At 39.7% G+C, this 24,823-nt stretch overlaps 2 protein-coding genes across 2 annotated transcripts; both read left to right on the plus strand.

Annotated features, from left to right (window-relative positions):
• The first annotated feature begins 2,564 nt into the window (after positions 1-2,564).
• otud6b (OTU deubiquitinase 6B) lies at positions 2,565-6,606 on the plus strand. Its single transcript, XM_069176796.1, has 8 exons — positions 2,565-2,830; positions 3,586-3,734; positions 4,109-4,207; positions 4,410-4,610; positions 4,833-4,953; positions 5,117-5,178; positions 5,479-5,585; positions 5,985-6,606. The coding sequence occupies exons 1-8, from the start codon at positions 2,761-2,763 to the stop codon at positions 6,067-6,069; spliced, it is 894 nt and encodes a 297-aa protein (XP_069032897.1). The 5' UTR covers positions 2,565-2,760; the 3' UTR covers positions 6,070-6,606.
• A 1,267-nt stretch (positions 6,607-7,873) lies between these two features.
• On the plus strand, positions 7,874-15,697 carry lrrc69 (leucine rich repeat containing 69). Its single transcript, XM_069176488.1, has 8 exons — positions 7,874-8,068; positions 8,198-8,324; positions 8,401-8,473; positions 8,668-8,863; positions 9,208-9,279; positions 9,383-9,484; positions 9,620-9,799; positions 10,529-15,697. Exons 1-8 carry the CDS (start codon positions 7,874-7,876, stop codon positions 10,634-10,636), a joined length of 1,053 nt encoding a protein of 350 aa, XP_069032589.1. The 3' UTR covers positions 10,637-15,697.
• The last annotated feature ends 9,126 nt before the right edge of the window (positions 15,698-24,823 follow it).

Here is a 24,823-nt window from a genome sequence, read left to right on the forward strand (position 1 = left end):
TGCTTTGTTTAAAAAGGTTTATTATCATGTATAATAACTGTGGTTTGAATATGTTGAAAGCTTTATACGGTGATGATATTGTATTGTTTAATGAGTAGTATATAGCTAATTTCATAAATAAGTAGGCTATAGTCTTAGTATTGCTGGATCTCAGTGCTGCATTCGGCACGGTCGACCATGACATACTACTAGACAGACTAAAAATCTGGGTGGGACTCTCTGGCACAGCACTAAACTGGTTTGAATCCTACTTGAAGGACCGAGAATACTTTGTGTCTGTAGCTAATTACACATCAGAGTGGACTAAAATGACGTGGTGTTCCCCAAGGTTCAATTCTGGGGCCTCTTCTGTTCAACATCTACATGCTTCCACTGGCTCAGATTATGGAAAGAAACAAAGTGTGTTATCATAATTATGCAGACGACACACACATCTACATAACTATATCGCAAGGGGACTATAATACCATACAAGGGTTGGGTAAATGCATTGAACAAATCAACAACTGGATGTGCCAAAATTTTCTTCAATTAAACAAAGATAAAACAGAAGTAATTGTTTTTGGGACAAAGGAAGAACGATTGAAAGTCAGCGCTCAGCTTCAATCACTGATGTTAAAAACCACAAACCAAGCCAGAAATCTATGTGTACTTATGGATTCAGACCTCAATCTGAACAGCCATATCAAGACAATTACAAAACCAGCCTACTATCACCTGAAGAATATATCAAGGATTAGAGGACTTACGTCTCAACAGGATTTGGAAAAACTTGTCCATGCATTCATCTTCAGTAGACTCGACTATTGTAACGGTGTGTTCACAGGTCTCTGTAAAAAGTCAATCAGACAGCTGCAGCTGATTCAGAACGCTGCAGCTCAAGTCCTCACTAAGACCAGGAAAGTGGATCACATCACTCCAGTTCTGAAGTCTTTGCACCGGCTTCCTGTCCAACAAAGAATTTACTTTAAAATCCTGCTGCTGGTTTATAAAGCACTGAATGGTTTTGGGCCAAAATACATTTGTGATTTGCTGCAACCTTATGAACCATCCAGACCCCTCATGTCGTCAGGGACGAGTCTCCTTTCTGTTCCCAAAGTCAGAACTGAACATGGAGAAGCAGCGTTCAGTTTTTCTGCTCCACATATCTGGAACAAACTCCCAGAAAGCTGCAGGTCTGCTGAGACTCTCAGCTGCTTCAAATCAAGATCGAAGACTTTTCTGTTTGCTGCTTCCATTAATTGAACTAGATTCAAGGATGTTGATACATTTCCTGCATTTCTGCATTTTATTACTATATTTTATTTCTTAAACTGCACTGCAACTTCAATTCTATTTTTTAGCTTGTTTAATGTTTTAATGACTGTTTTTAATGTTTCGATCAATGTTCTTAATTGTTTTTAAATTTGCTTTTCCTTTGCCTGATGTTTTGATGCTTTTAATAGTTTTATGTGAAGCACTTTGAATTACCTTGTTGTTGAACTGTGCTATACAAATAAACTCGCCTGCCTATATCTGCCACACTATATATAAAAACATATTTTTATATTTTGTTTTGTATTAAAAGGTACTAAGCAGTTGGGAGACTTTGGGAGACCACTCTGTGATATGTCCTTAAATAGAAATCAATATTTGTGTCTTGACAAGTTGCTGTTGCTGTTTTGTTGGTGTTATTGAAAATAACCAGGCAATTCATGTTTAAAGGGTACATTTTTAACTAATTTCTTGTGCCCCATTAAAAGACAAAGACCATAGATTTATTAAAAACAGACCGTTTTATCTGGAAGTGGTTAAGTTATTATGATTTAACAGGAAAAAAAAGTTAAAACAAATATTTTTGTAAAAAAAAAAAAAAAAAGATTTAACAATTTTGTGTCACAGAAATATATTTGTTATCTTTCTCATATCTTCTTATGAACCTTTCATTTTTCTTGCTACTCCTTGGGGTGTCTGTTACAATGGAAACCAAAATAAAAGAGTGATGTAGACTAAGAAAAGAAGAAAGCAAAAAGTTAAACATGGCTTTAGTCTGGAAGTTGAGAAGCAGGACTTGAGGGTCATTGGTTCAATTCAAGGTAAGGTAAAAGGTAAAACATCCATGGTTGAAGTGCCTTTGAGAAAAGCACCTATAACTGCCTGGGGCAGCCCTTGGCGTTGTGGCTGCCCACTGTTCTTGATAGGTTACATCCAGAGGTCAAATTTGTCTGTGTTCCTGTGTGTAAAAAGAAAAAAAATAACAACAAAAACATAGTGTGTGTGTACAATAATGGCAAAATAAAATGATTCTTGTACTTCTATGTGTATCAAGTCTTCTCATATTCTTAGATTAAATTTAAAAAAAATAGAGATTAGATAACCAAATACAGGTCCTCTGTATGTAGAGCTAGATGTGTTTTCTCTCACTGTCCTATTCATCACATGGGTTGAGGAAATATTTATGCAAACGGTAGAGGAGAAAGTAAACTTTACTAAAAATGTAGAACCATAGTACACCACCAGGCCAACAGGGGGCGGTATAGTGAAACTCAGAGTTTAGTCCAGTGAAAAAGAACTAAGCTCCACCACACATCCTCAGCTCTGCCGGATAAGGCCATACCAGCACGTTTTTTTTTTTTATTTATTGTGGATTGTGTAGTTTTTTTTTAATCTTGTGGCAGCGATGTGCCATATTTTATCACAGTGAAATAATAACACATCCAGTTGTTAGTTTCATGTAGCTTGCAAAGACTCAGTGAACAAAGTGAAGAACCGAATCCAGCCATGGAGGAGGTGGAGACACCAGAGGAGCTACTGGCAAAGCAGCACCGCAAGGAGAAGAAGGACCTGCAGGGTAGCTGGCTTTTAAATGTTCACATTTGTGATGTACCACTTAACCTTTGCTCTCAGTTAGTCTGCATGTTCAGGAGTTGTTTTTATTTCGTGGAGTTTATATTTATATTTACATTATTATTCACTATAGCATCTAGCAAATGTCCTACAGGTAGCGAGATACTGTTATTTTACAGGAGACAGCTCTGAGAAAACCATCCTGAGGTGACTGCTGGTCCAAATCAGCTGTGCGTTTTCCACTAAAAGCTCACAGTAATTGCAGGCTTAGAGTAAAGTTTACCCAAAATTACAGAGGCTCAGTTTCATAGATCACTACTGTACTCTGATCAGTCATGTCAAAAATAATCCATCAGCTGTTAAATACAAAATGCTATATTATGTGCTAAAGGAGACGGGTTCGGGCCAGGAGAGAAATAGGGTTTAAAACCCTTATTCATGCACTGTGATGCGATGCAAAGAATGGTATAATGCTGCAACTAATGAAGAGGGGTGCAGCAGCCCATTTCTGCCACACGAGATTTGTGTTTTAAATAAAGGATGTTTATTTAAATCTCTTCTCATCAAAAAGTGACTTTTGAGATATTACTAATGCTGTCTTTGAGTTCATTTGTATTCATATTGGCACTTTCTTTCCCTTCTCATTTCTTCTTATGTGTAACTTTTTCTAACCAATATCAGCACCACCTGAGAGCTGTATTCTGTTTGTAAATATTTTGTTTTTGTCAGACGATCAGATTTTTGTGCTTTCCGTTTCAGCTAAAATCCAAAGCCTGAAAAATGCCGTCCCCAAAAATGACAAGAAAAGGAGGAAACAGCTGACAGAGGAGATCGCCAAACTAGAAGCAGATCTTAGTCAGAAACACGAGGATGAACTCGGGCAGCTCGAGTCCACAAGTGACACAAAGGTAACTGCATTCAGATGATGATGATGATGATAATGATAAACATTTCTAAAACATGCTTTCATTTTGTCATTATGCGTTATTGAGTTTAGATTGATGGTAAAAATGCCAATTTAACTGATTTGAAATTTAATCTACAACACGATAAAGTGTGAAGGGATCTGAATACTTCATAAAGCAACAGTATTATTAGGATTTCACTTTATGAAACACGACCTCCTTTCAATATCTTCACTCGTCTAATTTGCAACAGTAGCGTGCTGCTATTTTTAAACACGGGCAAGAAGATAGAGTCACATACAGGAACTCCAGTCTCTGTATTATATCACCTTCAGTTTGCAACATCAACATTGCTACTACTTACTCAATGTTACAAGGTGGAGGAGGTGATAGATGGAGTGGAGACCATGAAGGTGGAAGGTGGAGAAGAAGAAGAGGTCAAACAGCCTCGAGTAACCAAGGCCCAGAAGAGAAGGGTGAGAGACTGCTGTGTAACCGTCACATGTTTACATAGCCAACGTACAATGGAAGAAGCACACGTCAAGAGTCTAGCGCCCTTATTTACTTCAATTCTTATTCACTAAATATAACATTTTAAATAATATACAACCGGCATACATTTAATATAATCATTAGTTATGCTGATTAGGTATGTTTTATTAAAATGATCCTCTCCAGGAAAAGAAGGCTGCCGAGGAGAGGGAGAGGGAGAACAGGATAGCAGAGGCGGAGGTGCTGAACCTGGAGGGCGTGAGGCACCAGGAGGGTCTGAAGCTGGCTCAGAAACTCGCCCAGAAAAAGCTTCAGATCAAGGAGATCTCCTCCGATGGCCACTGCATGTACCGCGCCATCGAAGATCAGCTGGCACAGCGATCAACGGTACATATTGTTATAGGAGTATGATAGCTGTAGCTGTAGTTTTAATACCTAATCAAATAAATGTACACATTGGAACCTGCGCTGTTTGGACGACCAACCGTCGCTCCTGGAGAAAATGACACAATGCTGCTCTGACAAATTTTAAATCAAGTTTAAACATGTTTTATTCGTAAAGTTTACACAAAGAGATCACATATTGTCGTGTGTTCTGCTCTGTTTTAGCCCGGGTCAACCACGAGTGTGAAGGAACTCCGGTCACGCACTGCTGAGCACATGAGAAACCATGCGGATGACTTCCTGCCTTTTCTCACCAACCCCAGCACTGGTGACATGTACACGACAGGTAAGGCTGCCTTTGTTTTGGTTGTTTTGTTGTCATAGGTGTTATTGGAGGGTGAACAGGTAACTAAATTGTCATACCCTATGTCATATGTTATTGGAGTTGGGCTTTACTTATCATACAGATTTTTGTGTGTGTATTTTTTTGTTTTGTTTTTTGCTTCCAGATGAGTTTGAGAAGTACTGCAGTGATGTGGAGCGCACAGCTGCCTGGGGTGGGCAACTGGAAGTGAGTCCCTGTTAAATTCTTGTCATCATGCATTGTGATGTACAACCATGTTTCTGAAAAAGTTGGGATGCTGTTTAAAATGGAAATAAAAACAGAATGCAATGTTTTGCAAATCCTGTAAACCCATGTTTAATTGCAAATAGACAAGATATCAAATGTTGAAACAAAGAAATTTTATTGTTTTATAAAAAATAAAAAAAATATATGCTTATTTTGAATTTCATGCCAGCAACAGATTTGGGGTTGTATTTTAATGTACTCTTCAAGAATTATATTTTTTTCCTTTTTTCAATTTTACAGCTTCGAGCTTTGACTCAAGTTCTTCATTTACCAATAGAAGTTATTCAGGCTGACTCTGCTGCGATAAAAATTGGGGAGGAATATGACAGTGAACCCATCACTCTTGTGTAAGAACATTTTTACATATTTTTATATTTGTTTTTGTTTCAAGTATCAATGGCATGCTTGTTAAAACATAAAATCTATCAGTGAAAATGTACAAGATCCATAAATATTGTTGTAAACGTTTTACATTCTTATTAGACTGTGTGATTGCATTTAGACACACTCAAGCCAGGCCATTAATGGCAGCTTTTGACTTTGTTTAAATGTTAACCGTAAGAATGTAAAATAAGCATTTATGAAAATCTCAACAAAAAGACTTTTCTCTTAGAGCATACTGTTGCTCTCAACATTTAATTGTCAACTTAAGGATTTGACATTTCAAACATATACTATAGTTACTCACATTACCTCATCTAACTGCAGGTTAATGCAAAACATTTTTTTTTTCTCGTTGCTTGCAGCTACATGCGTCATGCCTTTGGTCTCGGAGAGCACTACAATACTGTGGAGCGCCTAAAGGACCCAGTCAGTGCAGAGGACAGCTGAGAGACAGCTCTTGGTGTGACATAAACCAGTGTGAGAGTGTTCAAGCCTCTTAACACAAGGGACCCTTAAATACCAACATATTTGGAGGGCGAGCCCGTCTCTGAAACATTGCTCAGCCAAGTGTAACAGTGAACGCTGCTGTTTTCCGAATGGGTGAAACGTGGAGTTGTTGCTGTTTTGAAGTCAAAAGAAAAGATCTGGTTAAGTGTAATCGAACTTCCTCTCTTCTGAAAACAGTATCATGATGAAAAATAGCATAGGAAGGAAATTGATGTGTTCATGATTTTACATTGGATACCCTTGGGCTAACCTGATGACCCCTGGGGTTCTCTGTAGCCTATTTTGAGGAGTAGGGGTGTAAGACCTACTTTTTAAACAACACTTGGGCAGCAGAGGAAGTAAGAGCTGTTGATCGTGGATGTCACCCAATCAAAGTTCGACAGAGTCACTCAGTGGTTGTTGAGCTTTTGCAGTATTCTTGGAATAAATTGAACTGTTCAACTTGTAAATCATATCAATGTTACATAAATGCATCAATATCAATAAGGTGTGTCACGGCTTTATTACCGCCGCCAAGGGGCTTAAGTTTGTTTTGCTTGTTTGTATGTTTTTCAGCAGGATTACAGAAAAACTACCGTTTCATGAAACTTGGTGAAGCGTGGGCTAAGGAAGAACTTCTTAAATTTTGAGATGGATCTGAAGGTTCCACAAATTATCCATCCATCCATTATCTATACCCGCTTTATCCTGAACAGGGTCACGGGGGAGGGAGGGAAGGGGCTGGAGCCTATCCCAGCTCACTTTGGGCAAAGGCAGGGTACACCCTGGACAGGTCAACACATAGACATGGATGGAAACAGAGACCATTGACCCCTAAGGGCAATTTATTGAATCACCAATTAACCTGAGATGCATGTTTTTGGATGGTGGGAGGAAGCCGGAGTACCTGGAGAGAACCCACACAGGCACAGGAAGAACATGGAAACTCCACACAGAAAGGCCCTGGGCCTGCAATCGAACCGGGAACCTTTTTTCGCTGTCAGGCGACAGTGCTGACCACGGTGCCGCCCATCGTACACACAAATAGTGTATTTGCCATAATGGTGAATAGTGACAAAACATGGGCTAGATATGATAAGTCTGTTTTACAATGCACATTCACGGGTACCAGTAATCCTCTGGGATACACGCCTACATGCTCGAGCTTAATACAGCAAGCAGTTGTTAAAGAGCACTCGGCAACAATGGTTTCGTAGAGGAGAGCCAGAACCAGAACAACAGCTGAGGCTTCAGAGAGGCACAGCGCATTTTCACATCATTCTAATAGCTTTAGAAATATATCCAGACATAGAGGGTGCAGATTTGCAGAAGAGTGGACAATTGGCATTGGCTGGAGGTCTGCGCTCTACAAGTGCCCTATTGGTTTTGAATATGTCTGATTAAACTAATAGTGTTCATATACATTTTATACATTTAATTCAAATCGATCATCAGGAGGAACAAAACATCTCTCTTTTCAACTTTGCAGGCGTTTCTACCACAAGTTTTTTATTCCTCAGGTTTAATTTAAGGTGACTATGTCGTGGAGTAAAATAGTTAAAACATCTGTGTCATGTTTACCTACATCTATCCAAGCAAATGCTCGATGGCAGCAATTTTGCCATTAAATGGTATTAGAAATAGATGGTAAAATTAAAGTGGACAGTAACTACAACCTGCTGTACTCAGCTTTGACCAGTAGAGGTCGCACTTGACTTTGACTCGTCAAACGGCGGGTTGTCGCCATGGAAACTTAGTTTAGGAAATGGCTAAGCCAGAGGCAGTGGTCAGGAAGGCAGTGGTTAGAGCTCTATATGGCAGATCAACCTCTCTAAATTTAACTACGAAGAAAATAAACGACGTTCCCGAGTGTATTTCCAGACTGACAAACCTGTCCGTCCTCCTGTTGAACAATAACTTCATCTCCGACCTCCCTGCCGAGCTGCTCTCTCTACGTCAAGTGAGTCCCATCCGTTTGTTTGCTCAAGGCTCATCTATTTGCTGGAAAGTCGCCAAGATAACACTTGAAATGTTTTACTCATCACGCAGATTTGTGATTAAATACGTTTCCTTCTGTAATGCCGTCAAGCTGGAAGAACTGAATCTGGGAAATAATGCCTTGAAGGAGGTTCCTGCTGTTTTGGGCCATCTGGAGTCCTTGAAAAAACTCTATCTGTTCAGCAACCAAATTACTGTAGTGCCACCTGAGGTGATAGGTAGGCTCTTACTGTTTTTGCATGATTAACACAAAGCACAAGTCATCTCTGTTATTGTAATATCCATGTTTTGCAGGTGGTTTACCAAACCTTGTTGTTCTCAATCTGAACCACAACCAGATTCAAAGACTTCCACCAGACATTAAAAGGTACATTAATACCACCATGGTGTCCAAAACCAATGTAATGTTTGCACATATGAAGCTTTTTAAAGTCTTTTAATCACTGACGTAATTGTTCACATGTCTGCTTGGTGATGTGACTGAAATAAAGGGCACAAATGGGATAAGAATAATGGATTTCTGTTTCAAAGACTCAAAAGCATGCCTGTTTTCTTCGGCAGATTGGAGAAGCTTCAACACCTCAGTGTGCTGGACAATAAGCTGGAGGAAGTTCCTGTAGAAATTGGTTATCTCACCAGTTTGGTTGAGATAAACTTGACTTACAACAACCTCACTTTGCTACCTCAGCAGCTGTACCAGTGCAAAGAACTGACAAAGCTGCATGCAGCTCGAAACAAGTTGACCACCCTACCAGAGGTGGGTATTTACACGAGTATGTGGCTTTTAGCTCCTCTGGAAATGCATTTGTCTTCAGCTTACAGCAACAGTTTAGTCTTTTGTGTTTCCCTGATTTCGCTGTATGTTTTTAATCAGCAATGCAGAATTTGAGGAAAATCATAAATTGTGATTGTCCATTTTAAGTTAAATCTATTCCATTTCTTTGAAAAATAAATATGAACATGCAGGGTTAGTTTCAGGCTTACATAAATCACCTTTTAAGATGCCAAGTGACAGCTGTAATTTCCATGCAATAACCTCATCTCTACTTTTGCAGTGTAACATAATTTGGCTAAACACTTGTCGCCTGTCATTTCACCCAGGGAATCACAGCGCTGGCAAAACTTCAAGTTTTGGATGTGGCTGGGAACAACTTGTCCATGTTCCCTGTTCAGGTATAGTATACACTCTTATCTAACTGAACTCTACAGCGATGGAGTTATAGCTACAAATCATGGAAATGCCACCTCACTGTGTGTCCTGGGTTCCACTGTGTAGTTCCACCTGCTGCCCTTGAAGGAGCTCTACTGTGAAGGCAACAGGTTTGTGCAACATGAGCTGATGCAATCGGAGCAGCAAGCTGAGGTACTTCCATTAAAGGTAAGTGTAACTGAAGTAAAACTGACAAAACAACACATGACATGTAACATTATGAAATACATGTTTTCTTCCCCAAACCATTGCAGTGATGTATTTCTACTTCAACATCCATGCGGCTTCCTTGTGTCCCTACAGGAACTGGTTGCCAGATTTGTTTTGCAGCAGGACAGGAACAGGTTCTCCCTGGTTCACATGATGCTTCCCCACTACCCATGCCTGATGACCTTGTTGGGCAACGGCAGCCGCTGTGTGGTCTGCCGGGGCCCCTTCCTCACCACCTGGCTGGAGTGTGTGCATTTTATAAATCTGAAAAAGGTCAGGTGAATGTTTCTGTTTTGCGTTGAAGATTTTATTTTTAAGTTTGTCATTTGAACAACATTGCTGTGTTCCAAATGACGTACTAGCACCCAAACAAATAGTGCTCGTCCATGTCCGGACTCTCGCTTGTGTAGAGCAGTCATTTTGACAGGGTAGTGCTGTTTCAATCCGCACACTGCTGTTCTGCACTGACTGGAAATGACCTCAGCATGTGAACACATCACCCGCTAAGATATCTACAGCTTTAATTATTTCACCCAGAAATGAACGTGTTTTGGTTCCCTCTGTGTAACACACTCAATAAACACACTGATTATTCTGTCCAGCAGCAGTAGTGAAAAAGAAACACTTTTGTTCAGTGTTCAGGGACAGCAGCAATTTCCTCAGAGCCTTAATTTGAAAATTCTTCACACCTGTGGCCCCGCCCCTTCCTCTACGTAGCAAAGATGGCGACCATTTAAGGTAGAAAGTGTCCAGGTGTTTTTGACCATTTTGAATGCATCATCCTGGTACTTGCAGTGCACTGCATGTTTCTGTACTTGACAGTGTGAATGTATTTATGCACTCGAAATACAGAGTGTTAGTGCACATGTCCGCCATTTGGAACACAGCACATGACTATGACACTTGGGAAAGCAAAATGACTGTGTTAGTATCTAATACTGCACTGAAACAGGATAAACGTGTAGCAACTAATGTGCTTTGTCATGCTTATGTGTGTTACAGGACATGAAAATGAGGTGTTTCCTGACTATTCCTGTCCGTGCTCTTCTCTGTTCATACAAGTGCTTTAATGCAGAAGAACACAACTATTATGGCGTTGCTACAATGTAAATACAAGTTCACTTGAAGGTACTATCTCTGATCTTAATAACTATCCCATCTCATACTTCTTTAGCTGTGTGTGGGCACGGTTCTGTTCACACTTTAAATTTTACAGTAAATCTCACAAAGACAGGGCATCTCGGGCAGTAGTTGGCTTTGTGCATTATTCAGTGTTTACGTGACATTTTGAAGTTTTTACCCCTATAACCTTTTATGAATGACATTTCACTCTATAGTCACTAGGTGGCAGCAAATGAACATTGTAATCTGCACATTTGTCAGGACTATGTAGGAGTGCTTAACTCAGGCCTGAACAGATGGAATATATTGAAAATGTATGCTTTGAGCCAACTAACGCTTCAATGATATTTCTGATAATAGAACAAACAGTGCTACAGCTGGATACATAGTGGCTTTGCAATAATACATTGTTTACATATGCCTGTGAGTAGCTGCCTATGTTTACTACCTGTTTTTTCTCATTGCTTGGTCAGTGCAGGAATGTCATATACAGCTGCTAACCCTGTAGAGAATTTCACTTTATTCAACACAAAGCCAAAATGAAGACCCAATAATGTTTTACAACCTGAATGTTAAAAACATCATCTCCATATATATATATTCTGACTGTATAAATCCACGCTGATCCTCTTCTCTTGTCAGTGCTGATCAAACTGCACTAAGACGCCATAGCTGCCCCTTCTCTATCTCCATCTCCAGTCGGTGGCATCTGTTCCAACCTGCCAGACAAGGGGAAGATAGAGAGAGGGAGGGATATAGAGAACTTCATTTCTTGCAAATTAATTTCCCATCCACGCCTCCAGAGCTTACTAGCTCGTTCACTTGCTGCCGCGGCTGCTGCTGCGTGTGTCTGCTGAGTCGGAGCCTCATGCATAATGCAGCAGGTTTAATTGCAAACCCAGAAACTAATGACTTTGGACTGGTTAACAGCAGGGGAGCCATACATCTCGAGCAAACTGAATGAAAAATCAGCTTAGAGGAGAGAAAAAAAAGGAGCCTAGCCCCTAATTGATGAATAATTGAAGCGGCGAGCTACAGGGCATAATTGTGACATTTTGTTTCAATCAATTTCCAAGTGGTGTGGGCGAAAGTGCACTTAAAGGGAAAAGGCAGTAACAATGAATGAGAAAGAAGGAGAGAGCGGATGATGATGGAAATGGAAGTTGTGTCTTCAGTCATTGCAATGACATTTGCCGGGGCGAATGACTGGACAGGACAAAATGACTTTTCTCTCTATCTCCCTCTTACTTTGGAAGTCTGTCAAACTCTTGTTATACCACTCTTGGGTCACTTTATCATCCCAGCCAATACAGCCATATTCTTTTAAAGCAATTTCTTTGGTTCACGTATTCATTTTTAAAAATAAATCAAATAAATGTGGGGCTGTTTGTGTTTTTGGCAAAGAACTAAACTCCACATCAGTCTACAAAGGCAGAGCCGGGGACAGAGGAAAGAGTAGCTGTCAGGGCCACTGAGACAGTGCACCATCTTAGCTGATGCATTTGCTCTTAATCACACTGAATACTATCATATTGCCCATTAAGGCCAAGTCTGGTTCAGTATAAATACACAGGACTTCACAGGGAAATTGTGCATGGTTACATCGCAACTGACTTTGCTCTCCTCCCTGCGGCACTGAAAGAGAGCTAGCTGCATGTTCACAAATCTGCATTCAAACTTTTTAAAACCTTAATTACCATGACTAAGATTACACACGTACCATTTTGTTCACGGGTGAGTTTTACTATAAATCGTACACAGCTTCCCAAATTGTTCTCTGAATTTACATGGCAACCTCGCAATGGAAATTAAAAAAGGACTGTAAACATGGCCGATAAATAGGTCATTCCATTCTGCTGGCACCATGCTACTGGGTGAAAGGCCAACAGAACGTGAGTTCAGCAGCAGATGTCCCCCAGCAGTGGAGCAGCAGCAGCAGCAGCAGCACTGGCTCAGTGGCCTCAGGACTTGTCCGTTAGACGGTCTGGTGTCTGGTGTTAAGCTTTATGCATGTATTCATGCATATACCTCTTTAACACACTGCATTAAAACAAACACAATCACCTCACCTACTCTCCATCGATGACACATTATCACAATAGTTTTGCCCCTATTCATTTGTTTTCAATGTTGTTGTTTCACAAAACACATAGTCACACCCTCCATATCACTGAGCTGTCCCTCATGATAGGCACATTCAGAGAGCCCTGTCTTTTTTTGTGCAGTGTATTTCTTAAAACCACGCACAGGGTGATTGACGTGTATGGAAATTAGGAGGTTGCATCCTCAAAGGAGACACCATACGGATGGGAGCAGCGCACTGACGAGAGGCAGCTACAAAAGGCGCTTGTAAATTCCTGACATGCCTAACATATGTTAATGAGCCATTCTCTCACTGATATAATTACTGCGAGGGGATATTGCCTTTGGTGAAAATATCTGTCTCGCATGGCATGGCTACCTCATGGGGGTGAAAAAAGTAAAGAATGATAAAGTAGCGGGTGCATAAATTCTCATTTACAATGCTTGGAGGTAAAGACTGATGTTGGCAAATTCACTCAGGATGATATATTGGGGAGAAGACACCTTGGGTTCATTACATTCCTCCTTTGTTAGAGCGCTTTCTGCAGTCTTGTATCGTTTGTTAGCTGGTATTTAGTCTGTCTTGTCATTCGGAGCATTTACTTAGGATGTCTTTAAAGGAGCCTGTGGCTGCTTGAGCTCACATTGCACCTTGTGGCTGGAAAGTCAAGTGACGTATAAACTATGAGCAGAAGATGGGATGCTGGTTGAAAACTTTTATTGTAATGGTTATGATGGCAATTTGTATGGTGACTGCTGAATGTATTATCTGTACACTTTTAACTGTTTTTTCTTTGATTTTATCTTCTCTCTATCGAGTCTCTCTTTTTTTTTTTTTTATATATTGAGGCTTCAGGCACCATTTCCATTATCCACGTTGTAGGTGAAGCCAAGCTTTAGAATATTGTTCTTAAACAAATATTTGCCACTAACAAACACTGTCAAGTGTGATACGTCTCCTGCAGCACAGTCGGTCGTTTTCAGAGACCCATCAAAGTCATGATTGCGGTCTTCACCCCAGAAGAACGATTTGACTCCGGCTCACCCTGATTCCTCCTCTTCTGTCCTCGGGGCAACAGCAGCGGTTCTATTAAAATGAGCAGCATTGATTGCTGAAGTAGGGGCCTTGTGACTGAAGAGAGAGAAAAACAGCCATTCGATAGCGAGCGGTAGACCAGTGTCATAGCCAGGAGTGTGCACCACTCCAATCAGTAGAATCTATTGTTGCGCATTGCTGCCCATGACAGATCTTGGTATCGAGCCACTGGCAGAGTACCAAAGTAATGTCTGGTTGATGGCTGCACAATCAATTCTGTTGTGTTGCTAATGACGGTGGACACTAGAGGGCAGTGTGATTCTCTGCTGGCTCTCGAGCAGATGGGCGCGAGATGCACTGATGCACAGCTCACTGAGATATGCCGGATGAATATAAGAGATAGAGCAGCTAATAAAAGCAGGAACAATGCGCTGTTATTGTAATTCAAAGCTTAATTGAAATCTAAGCATCAGATCAAATCATTCTCAGACAGGTTTGACTATTAAATCTAATAGATGCGACCAAAGATTCCTTGGTGGAAAAGGTGAAAGTTTCCTTGCACTCACTGTTGCATATCAGTAGAAAATAAAATGGCAAAGACACCCGATGTACAAGACAATAACTGTACAATCTCTTTATCAAAACCAGCACAATGTAACAAAAGAACTTCCTTGATATAGATTAGAGAGTAAGAAGAAATCATCCAGACAAGCAAGACTTGAAGTGCACCAGACTATGAAAAGATGTTGCAAAACAAAGCCACAGATGTACCAGTGTAATAACCTATCTTCCTCTTTGTCTTTTTTCTTCTTTTTCACATCACAATATAGTGTATAAATAACAGTCTGAATTCAAGCAAGTAAACTGTCTGTCCTTTGAGGTTACAAGGAAGAGATGCCATTACTGAACTACTCCTCATTAGGGGAGCTTTGAGACAGGAGCCCGGCCGTCAGGCCAGCTCCCGTCTCTGGCAGTTCTGGGTCACCACCAACCACCCTGCAAAAACACCATTACCAGACTGCATTTATGGCAGAAATAAGACAAAAACACTGCTGCAACTTCAAAAGAACAAATAAATCTTTAATCTTGAGTGTCTTTGAATCTCTTCGAAAGTTTCCTCGGGTTTGGTAATAACAAGGACCGTGGAGAGGCATAGAGAATGTGTGTTTTTGTTTGTTTGGGAGAGAGCGACTGTTTATTTATTTGGGGAACAAAACTGGAGGGAAAATAAGGCTGAAAGAGATGTAGAGGCTGCATTACATCTTTTGATGTTACTTCAGATAGTTCACTCAGTGAGATGCCATGTGATATGTTTTGATGTGTGTTTTGATGCTGTCATTTTCCAAAAATAGCTATTTTGTACGCTCATATATATTGTCCTTATTTGATTCATTATTCAAAACAATTTTGGAAATAAATTCAGCCTGTCAGATACGCAGTGATGAACACGCTGGTTCGACCCTAGGAAGTCTTTCAGCTCCAGCTCCGCTCTACTCTATCATCAATATGATTGGCAGCACACAATCTGAAAGCCCAGTTTTGAGGTCATGTGATGGCCACTGGAGCATGCCCGCTATAGCTGAGCGGCAGGCGGGTGGGACACCAGGTAGAAGCATCTGGTCTCTGGGTTTTTCTAGAACACACACTGCCTGTGGCACTGCAGGCTTGGCTGGCTGAACATCTGTCCGCAGTGTGCAGGCCGGCTGGATGAGCAGACCCACAACCCAACCAACCAGCCAAATGAGCGTCCTGCACACATGGATGTCCTTCAGGAATATGCGGGTTAATGTCTCTGTTATAACAGGAATATAAAGTCAAACTGAGCTATATTCCTGTCGGTAATATCCTTTTTTTTTTTTTTTCAAAGCTACTGTTGTCTTTCACCCTTGTTTTTCAGTAATCTCTGAAGATAAACACCTCCTAAAGTTGAATGTTTTTTAACGCTTCATTTTTTATGACACTAATAATATTCCTCCAACATCACAGAGCTCATAAAGTAACAGTTGCCTCCAGTGAACTAGAATATATATTTTGTGCATATTTGATCCACATTTACCTTTTTTTTTTACAGTAAGATACAGTGTACTGTATATTCTTATCGTTGAATCATTTCACTTAGTTGTGAAAATAAAAAGGTATTTTTGTTGTTCAGCAGCATTTTCTAACCCCCTGGACAATATGTCTTCCGTTTCCAGCACTCTTGGTGTTGTAAACAGAGACATTATATGAATTAATTTCCTGAGCACAATGAATATGGACACTGCATGCATACATTTTAAAAAATATTCAGCACTGTGCTAAAATGTTAGGCAAGTGAGGATTCTTTCAAAACTAATACCACGAATAGTTTTTATTTGCCAATTATCTCCATACAACATATATAGTAGACACAAAAAGCTGATTCCAGGTTGTTGAGGTCAGGGCTCGACAGAGCAACATGATGCAGGACTCCTTGTTTCATTTTTGTGTGTGCTGACGATAGTTCTTTATGATTCTGCCTTTGTGTTTGGGGTCGTTATCATGCTGCAGAGTGAATACAGTGAAGGTCCAAAGATGCTGACCTGACGGTATTGTGTCAGGCTCAACGCTAACATTTTTCTGAAGGATTGTATCTTCTCCTAAATAAAAAAAAAAAAAAAAATGGAGGTGCATACAAATAAATTTAGACGCAGGCTGATGAATTTTCAAGTAACTCAGAGTTTATTAACAAACAATAACTGACAAGGCTTTTTTAAAACATTGAAACATATTTTCAATATCTGGCTCTTTGAAAACAGCTTTAAAAACAATGACAGCTTTTTAAATAAAATATGACTGTACATTTTTTTTATGATATTTGAAAGTTTTTTTTATTTTTTAAATTATAGCTCTGAAACAACTTTTTGAACTTAAACATTTGCAGAAAATATTGACACTGCAGGTTAACAAATGTTAAGGTTCTGCAGTCGGCTACAAGTTTCTTTCCGACTCTGCATTTGTGTGAGAGATTGTGCGTCATAAGAGACACACATCCGCACAATAGCACATACCACTAACATCACATATTTGTCCATGCCAACTAGATGCAATTGCAATTCATATTACAAGACTAAGTCAAAAAGAAGTACCCATGGCTTTTTTAATTTAAAAGATGGCCAACAACTTGAAAGAATAGCAACGGAAAGTCACGGTAATCATTCAGCTGACCGGTGGTGTTTTATCAGTCAGTGACAGGCATTGTGCTAATAGGATTGGTCACGCTGCTGCAATCCACTCATAAAGCATTTCATCAGCAAACCAGCGGGGAGGCTTTTATTGTGAAACATCGACAGGAAACGCATGCGTAAGAGCACGTTGTCTGGCCTTTCTGTAAACTGGAGGCGGTCGGAGTTGCTGCTGCCCCAAACACCGTCAACACTTCAGGTGTACTAATCACAGTTATCTTGTAACATCCCTGCAGACTCCTCACCTTTCAGTGAGACTTCCTGTTTTTAGTCGAAACCAAGTTATTCACGTGAATCATGTAGATTGGAGAGTTTAAAAAAAAAAAAAAAAAAAAAAAAAAAAAAAAAAAGCAGCTAACAGCTAGATATGAATGGAGAGCTAATGGACGGACAAGCACCGATGAAGCAGCCGGGAATGAAGTCAGATTGCCCGGCCGATGTGCTACAGAGGGTCCGAGAGGTAACGACTCACTCTCGGCCACACGCACTGAAGCTAATATGCTGACAGGATCAGACTTGTGGCCGTTTTTGGCGCATCTTGTTTTTATTTATTTATTTATTTAAAAATTTTTTTTTTTATCCAACATATAGCAAACGTTGCTGACTGGTTTGCAAACATTAGTGAGGAATTAACCTACGGTAAGGTCACATACAGATTGAATGAAGATAATCTACAATCTTACAATTCATTTCCATTTGTTTCAATAGAGTCTTGGTTGTTTAATGTCTTACAGAGTAAATTTTCAATACTTCTCTGATATTTGCCTCCATTGTAAGACCGAATACCTTATTGGAATTTCATTAATTTTATGTTATAAATACAATTTATTTAATAAAGCTTATTGATAAATATCTCTGCTTGTGCAAAGATGGTCAATTAAATGTGATCACTTGATGTTCAACTTTGTGATTTTATTTCATTACCGTGGTTTTAAGAAACTTCTATTTAATTATATGCCATTTGTATTTAGTTATTGTTGAGTTATTTGTTTTCTTATATGTCAATGAAGGAGAATTCAGAACATTTTAAATTTGTTTTTGCTGAAGTAGATGTTTATATAAGTAAATATGAAAATGTTTTTTGAGAAAAATTCTTGGAGTTCAACAAAACATATGTTTAACAAAACAAGATGTTGTTTTCTTGTTGTAATCTAATCTCAGAAAGCTTCATTTGCATATTAACAGTACAAAGAATTTCTTATTTGGGTGATTGTCCCTCAAAACATATCACATGTCCCTGCATGATTTCTGTTTTTGTCTTGTCACTTTTTTTTTACTGCTCTACAGTCTGCAGGTCTGCTTGTATTTTGCAGATATATTGCTTTTGTGACGAAACATTACATTGCAGCCTTGATGTCCACAATGTGCTTGTAAATCACTTTTCCAGTTTGCACAGATCTATAATTCGGAGCAAATGTGAATTAAATACACTGTGGAGCCCTGATAGATATGGATCTCAACTTCAAAAGTGGCTACAACGTTTTCACAATATTGAATACTCTAACTTTGAGTTTACAGTTTGCAGCTTTGTGAAGTTCTTCTCAGGCACAGTGCTGCTATCTAGTTAAATACTACTGCCAGCAAGCTGCCTTGTTCACACTAATAACTGCTGATGTTTAGCAGGTAATGTTTTCTGTGGTAACCTTCACTGTTTAACATACTAACAGTTTCTTTTAGCACTGAACACAAATGACAGCTGAGGCTGATGGCTATGCCATTTAGTTTTGCAAGTATTTATCATTAAAAGTATGAAAAATGACTTTTTTGACCTCATGAAGGAACTAAATCAGGAATTAAGTGATCGTCTTAGTAGGAAAACATTTCTGGGCACCATGAATGTCTGTAAATGTCATCGAAGTCAATCCAGTAGTTGTTGAAATGCTTTATTACGGACTCCTGTGTCCTCACTTATCCGCAACTGACTGGTTCCAACTCCGTGTTTGTCTTTTGTATACAAAGTCAACAAACTTAAAATTCAAAGGTTACAGTAAAGCGTAGGTAGCGAAAAGAGTTTAGTATTTCTGTGCTCAGAATGACAAGGACCTGCTGTGAGACAAGAGGCAGCCATCGTAACCTTGCCAGGATAATTGAAGAAACTTTGCAGTCACCATCATGTCAATCAAGCATTCATGTGCTGTCTCCCTGTGAAGAGGGGTAAACATTTCCAAGATAATTAGGTGCGAGTTCAATTTGACAAAAAGCAACCATTTATGTGCGGTTTAAAAGAATCCAAAACATTCCTTGCAGGACATTGCTTTTGTGTAATTAGCACACATGTTGAATGCGCTGACAAAACCTAGTGATGTCCTCAAGAGAAGCTATAATTGCTTTTAACGATGTAGCAACAACTATGCAGGTATTTTCTCGCCGATTTAATGCAAAATTTAGTTCACCTTTTTCCTGTTGCTCTATTGTTTTAGCTTAGTAACACCAAGAGGAGTGAAAACAACAAAAACACCATAACGGCACAACACTTCACACAGCTCAGACCAACAGAAAAGAGCAGCATGATGCATCGCGCCCGCTCGCCCCCTTCTAATTCAGCCTCGCCGACAACAGATGGCCGTCTCTCCCACAATGCCATGCGGTCGCAGATGTCAACAGAAGAGGTGACAAACACTCTGCAGGTGTCTGTCCCTCTGCGTCCGCGGTGTGTGCGCGCGCCCGTTTGTTTGTGTGTGTACAGCAGGGGACAAAGAGCATCTTTCTTGCAGGGAGAGGAGGATGTAATTGATAGCAGAGGACAACCCGCAGGAAGGAAGTGCCATCGTATGCTAAATGGATGGGTTGGCACAGTCTGGCACAAACTGTTGGGACAGATGCGATAGAAGTCAGCTTTACTCATTATGAAATCTTATGTTGAGCTTCTCTTTTCCCAAGAAATGATAAATAAAGCATTGTTTCTGAAAGCCTCGAGATTTCTGTATGGTTATTCATATTTAAAAATCAGCAGTGTGGTAATGCTGTCTCTGACTCACAGGTCACATTTTGCTGGTGAATCAAATTCTTTATAAGGTCTGCATCACTGTACAGCAGTAAATATATTCTCTATCATTGCATTATCTCATTCGTCAGTGTTGGACCCTTTCTGACTGCACTGTGCAATCTGTTCCCTCTCCCTGCGTGCAGGCCAGGCCAGGTGTGGTGGTTGGCAGGGGCTAGCGGAGCCAGGTGAGCAAGCTGCTGGCCAGGTGCCCTCCAGAGGCTTGCTAGACTGACCAGATACCAGATGGCTTCAGAGCACCAGCAGGCAGGCAAGTACACACACACACGCGCACACGAACACACACAAGAAAACACCGAATTAATCCTGCAAGTGGACCTTCTCGCACATGCTTCTTGTCCGTGTGCGTGCAGACACTCCAATGTGTGCAATAAAAAGGAGAGCATTAGAAAACGTAGCAGCCCTCCAGTGAGTTTGGAAGTGAAATTCTTAATGTGCTTTTACTGTACTTGTCTCCCAGCGGCCGAGGTATAACTTGTGCACTACACAGCGATATACAACTCTCTGCACCTCAGCGCTCTCATAAATGTCACTCACAAAGTCCAAAACTGGACTAAATATTCGAGTTTATGGGTTTCTAGTTTTTGATGCTTAACAAATATTTGGCATGTGAGTGGAGCTACCAATGGAAACTTGTGTTACAGTTGAAGCAGATATTGCACACATGGGATTTATGCTTTTTTAAATATGATTCTGTTAGCAATTGAGATGTTTGTGTACAATTCCATTCTGCGTAAAACATGATTTAATGTGGATTGAGGTTTTCTTTGTTTTTAATGTTCTGTACCCAAAGATTTCAATGCAGTGAGTATTTCTGAACTGATTTACATTGTGCATTCACTTACAGTCCCCGAGTCCAAAGTGGCTCAAGAGCAACCATGCGTTTAGTCAGCCGTTAGCCACGAGGCATGCCTTTTTCGTCACATGAAAGTTCTTTAAGCACACTGTATGTAGAGGCATAGTACTGTATTCCCATACCGGTACCTCGCTATAACCAGCATAGCTGCTCCTCCATTTCCACATAGCCGCCCACGCCAGTAATAGACTGCTTTGGATTCAGGGGTTGATAATCTGCAGCTTTGAATCTCAGCCCAAACCTGATTCGACTGACTCTTTGGGTTTGGCTTGAATTGGGATCTAATTCCCTCCGGCTCAAATTAGGCCGTGTTTAATTTTTTTTTTCTTTTTATCATTTCCCCTCATAAACTGGACTTCTATTTTTTTGTTTGTATAAATTTTATATTAATGGTAGTATATTTTGAACACCCCTGAACTGATGTGATTTTTTTACGTTAAAGATTGTTGTTAACACGCAGCTCTTTCCTCTTGCCAGCCTATTGACGAACAGTCTAGAATCCACAGTGAACAAATAGCTCTTACTTCTGTAACAAAAATCATTTTACATTCATTTAAACAGTAAACGGGGTCAAAGCAACATTTTAAAGGAGTAAGGATCAGTTCAGGTTAAAACAGAATCCCCACCAGGTCAGTCGAGTTATTTCTGTGTGGAGTTTTAAAACTTGAATATATTCTATTTAATGTTCTACCTTGCCGATAGATCAGCCATATCTGACAAGACCTGACAGCTTTTGAAGCTAATAACACGGCAATGCCTCTATAGTTTAATATAGTCACAAGAAACTAATAAAACTCTCAGCATATTCCGTCCATGATGTATTTACACCCCAGTGTCTGAGACCTGAATACTGTTAGTTTTAATGCATACATGTAGTGTATAATATTCAGCTTCCATTCAGAAACAATGACAGCCATTTCCTCTACTTTTAACCGATGGTACATAAATCACACTCGTGGGCTTGGCCTGGAGAAGACGGATCGGCCATCTGTAAATATTTATTCAGCATCTCTATAATTAAACAGAGCCAATGCATCATGTCAGACATACATGTCTGATGATACCAGCTCACACACAGCGCTGAATAATACAGTGGGGAACAGCTTGGTCAAACATTTGTTGTAGATCTGAGAGACAGAGAGACGCAGAGCGAGAGAGAGAGAGAGAGAGAGAGAGAGAGAGCGAGCAATGAAGTGACAAGGGATGGCTGGGTCCAACATGTTAGACTAGTAAATGGCGGATTGATAGATGCAAGATGTCATCTGACAGATTGATAGCGGAAAAGAAATCAACAGATGAAATGATAAATACAAGATGTTACAGGAGAGAGAAGAGCAGCCGAGAAAGATGAGCAATGAGAGAAGATGAATCCAGGATGTCAGAGGAAAGGAGGAGAGTCAGGCAGAGTGGGAAGGTCTGATGGAGGAAATACTTTCATGTTGGTCTACCAGTTGCTAGTTTGGAAAGTTACAAGTTGTATAAAGTCTGAGAACAGTGTACTGTGTGGGTGTGTAACAGTGGGAGAGAGAGAGGAGGAAAAGTTTTTTGACTCTGCAGGGATGTTTTGCAAATCTCTTTTAAAGGAATTTGAAGCACAAACTAACAAAAGTTTTAACGATTTATAGTTGGTATAGTATTATATTAGAGGTACAACAAGAAGCAACAAGTAATGGAGCCTAAACAATTTATCGATCATCTGAGGAAATCAGCCGATAAAGTTTTTTGGACAGAACATAATGCAGATAATGAAGCTTGTGGTACTTTTTGTTCTTTATTCATAGTTTTCTTTTTTTTTTTTTTATAATTATTACTCTCCCATTAAAGTTCACCAAGTCGGTGCACTGATGTCATTTTAAACAAGTAAACTATAAAAATCCCTCGCATATCATGACACAACTGTTTGATAATCACATTTTAGTCAATGTATTGTAGATCTTTTTTTTTTTTTTTACTTCCTCTCAATATTGGTCCCAAAAATCCAGCATCTGTCAGGCTCTAATAGAGTTGTACAGCAAGGCAAACCCAGCTGATTTGAACCATGGTTCATATGTTTGTGTCTTTAATTGTTCCAAGCAGAGGCTCAGGAACTCTCTGGCAAAAGAGGAAACCTGACTCTAACTCTCCTCTTCGTCTCTTTGTTAGGTCAGATTTGGACTTTTATGGAAACTCAATCAACTCACATAGCAAACATGTAATTAGTCACTCACTATATTTGTAAATTGACACTGTGATGAAAATACATTTCAGGTTTATCTCAAACATTCTGCTACACTGTAGTCTGACTTAGTTTGGCCTCCTAATGCTAACAGCACTTTGACTTACTGGTCTGAAAGTTCAGTACTCACACAGCTGCTGCTAGACAACTTTGGGCAGCAACAAAGAAAAGAGTAGACGATAATTGATCCACCACTTTACTTGTCTCTACAGAGAATTGTCAGTGTTTTCCATACCATAAAACACACAGTACATAACTTGGCACACATGCAGTCCATGCAGCAAAGTAATTGTTTCTCACCTCAACTAGATTTCCTATTGACCTAAGCATAAAAACACTCGATCCCTTACATGGACTCAGTTAGCTGCAAACACCTCATTCAGCGAAACATGGTCATACAAGCCACAAGAGTCCTTTTTTCTTCTTTTTTTTTCATTCTATTAAAAGCAAGTCCAATACTGGTGTATCCCCGGTTTGTTTTCATCTCCTGAGGAAATTAGCAGATTAAGTTGCTTTGGGTCACTTAGGAATGTGATCTTTTTTTTTTTTTTTTTTTTACCATCGCTGATGTTTTTCTTGAGCAGCAACTCGACCACACAGACTGGCAAACTAAAGCAATGTGGAGTGTGTCTTACTAGAATATAGTTGGAGGAGCTGATGTAGTACTGTGCAGTATCGTTTCAAATACTTTACTTCTGTATTTCTTATTCGATTAAAACTGATACATCGAAATTGGCCTGTAAAAACCCACATTGGTCAAGACTTTGACTCAAGGCACAGACTTAACGCAACAGATGTTATTGTTTTATTTGTTTCAAACTATCCAAGAGGAGGCTGACTGTGATTCACCTCCATTTGTTTCCATAAGTGTAAATGTCTGTTGTTGCTCTCCATGTGCGTGCCTTTCATGCATGTCGATGTCTGTGTGCAGTTTCTTTATTAGTATGCTGCTTGTGTCTGGATTGGAATCCATATGGGAGCTGCCATTTCCAATCTGAGACATTTCACGCAGATATAGAACAACGTAGCAACCTCTCCTGGTCCCCTGACAACAAACCGCGGACAATCTTCATCCATCTTCCTTCCCCCTCACACCAATCAAATCTGTGTGCCACGGGAGAGCAAAGAAATCCCATGTATATTTCAACAAAATATCTCAGCCAATCTGCATTGCAAAACTCAGAGGATTGTGACATTTAGAATGAAAAATTTATTCCACAAACAAACCGTTCGCTTTTAATCAATGTGTTAGTTTGACGTGCTTGTGGTGCCTCTATCACATTTTAATGTTTTTATTAATAAATTCATTTTATTTTGTCCATGGGGACTACCTCATTAAGTATTCCACGATAAATATTCAGTTGGCCCCATCATGCTATTTTCAACTTTTGTCAACTTTGAAATATTTGTTATGACAATCAGGACAAACATAAATATAATAGCACACTTGAGATTAGAGCTGAGTGATGTAGGTACTCTTCATTTATCTTCAGGGAGCTTCAGGAATTTAAAAATAATGACAGGTAAACTTTGATGAATACCTATTTTGACTGCAACATATATTAGTGCATGTTTGTCTTGTGCTGTATAGTTTATTATTTTAAAATAAACCAGATCTTTTTGAGGCAAAATAACAAGACCTTCAGTTTCAGCAGTGTAAACAAATCTACCTTTGAAAGGTGAGAAAAAAGTAGGAGTTATTTATTTTAATGTTTCCCCCAAAAAATAATGGTCAGACTTTAAAAAGCCTAATCACAGTGCCGTTTTGTTAATCTTCTT

This window comes from Embiotoca jacksoni, unplaced genomic scaffold (assembly GCF_022577435.1).
Source record: "Embiotoca jacksoni isolate LCO1_2020_lvr unplaced genomic scaffold, fEmbJac1.0.p SCAF_7, whole genome shotgun sequence".
Lineage (NCBI taxonomy): Eukaryota > Metazoa > Chordata > Actinopteri > Embiotocidae > Embiotoca > Embiotoca jacksoni.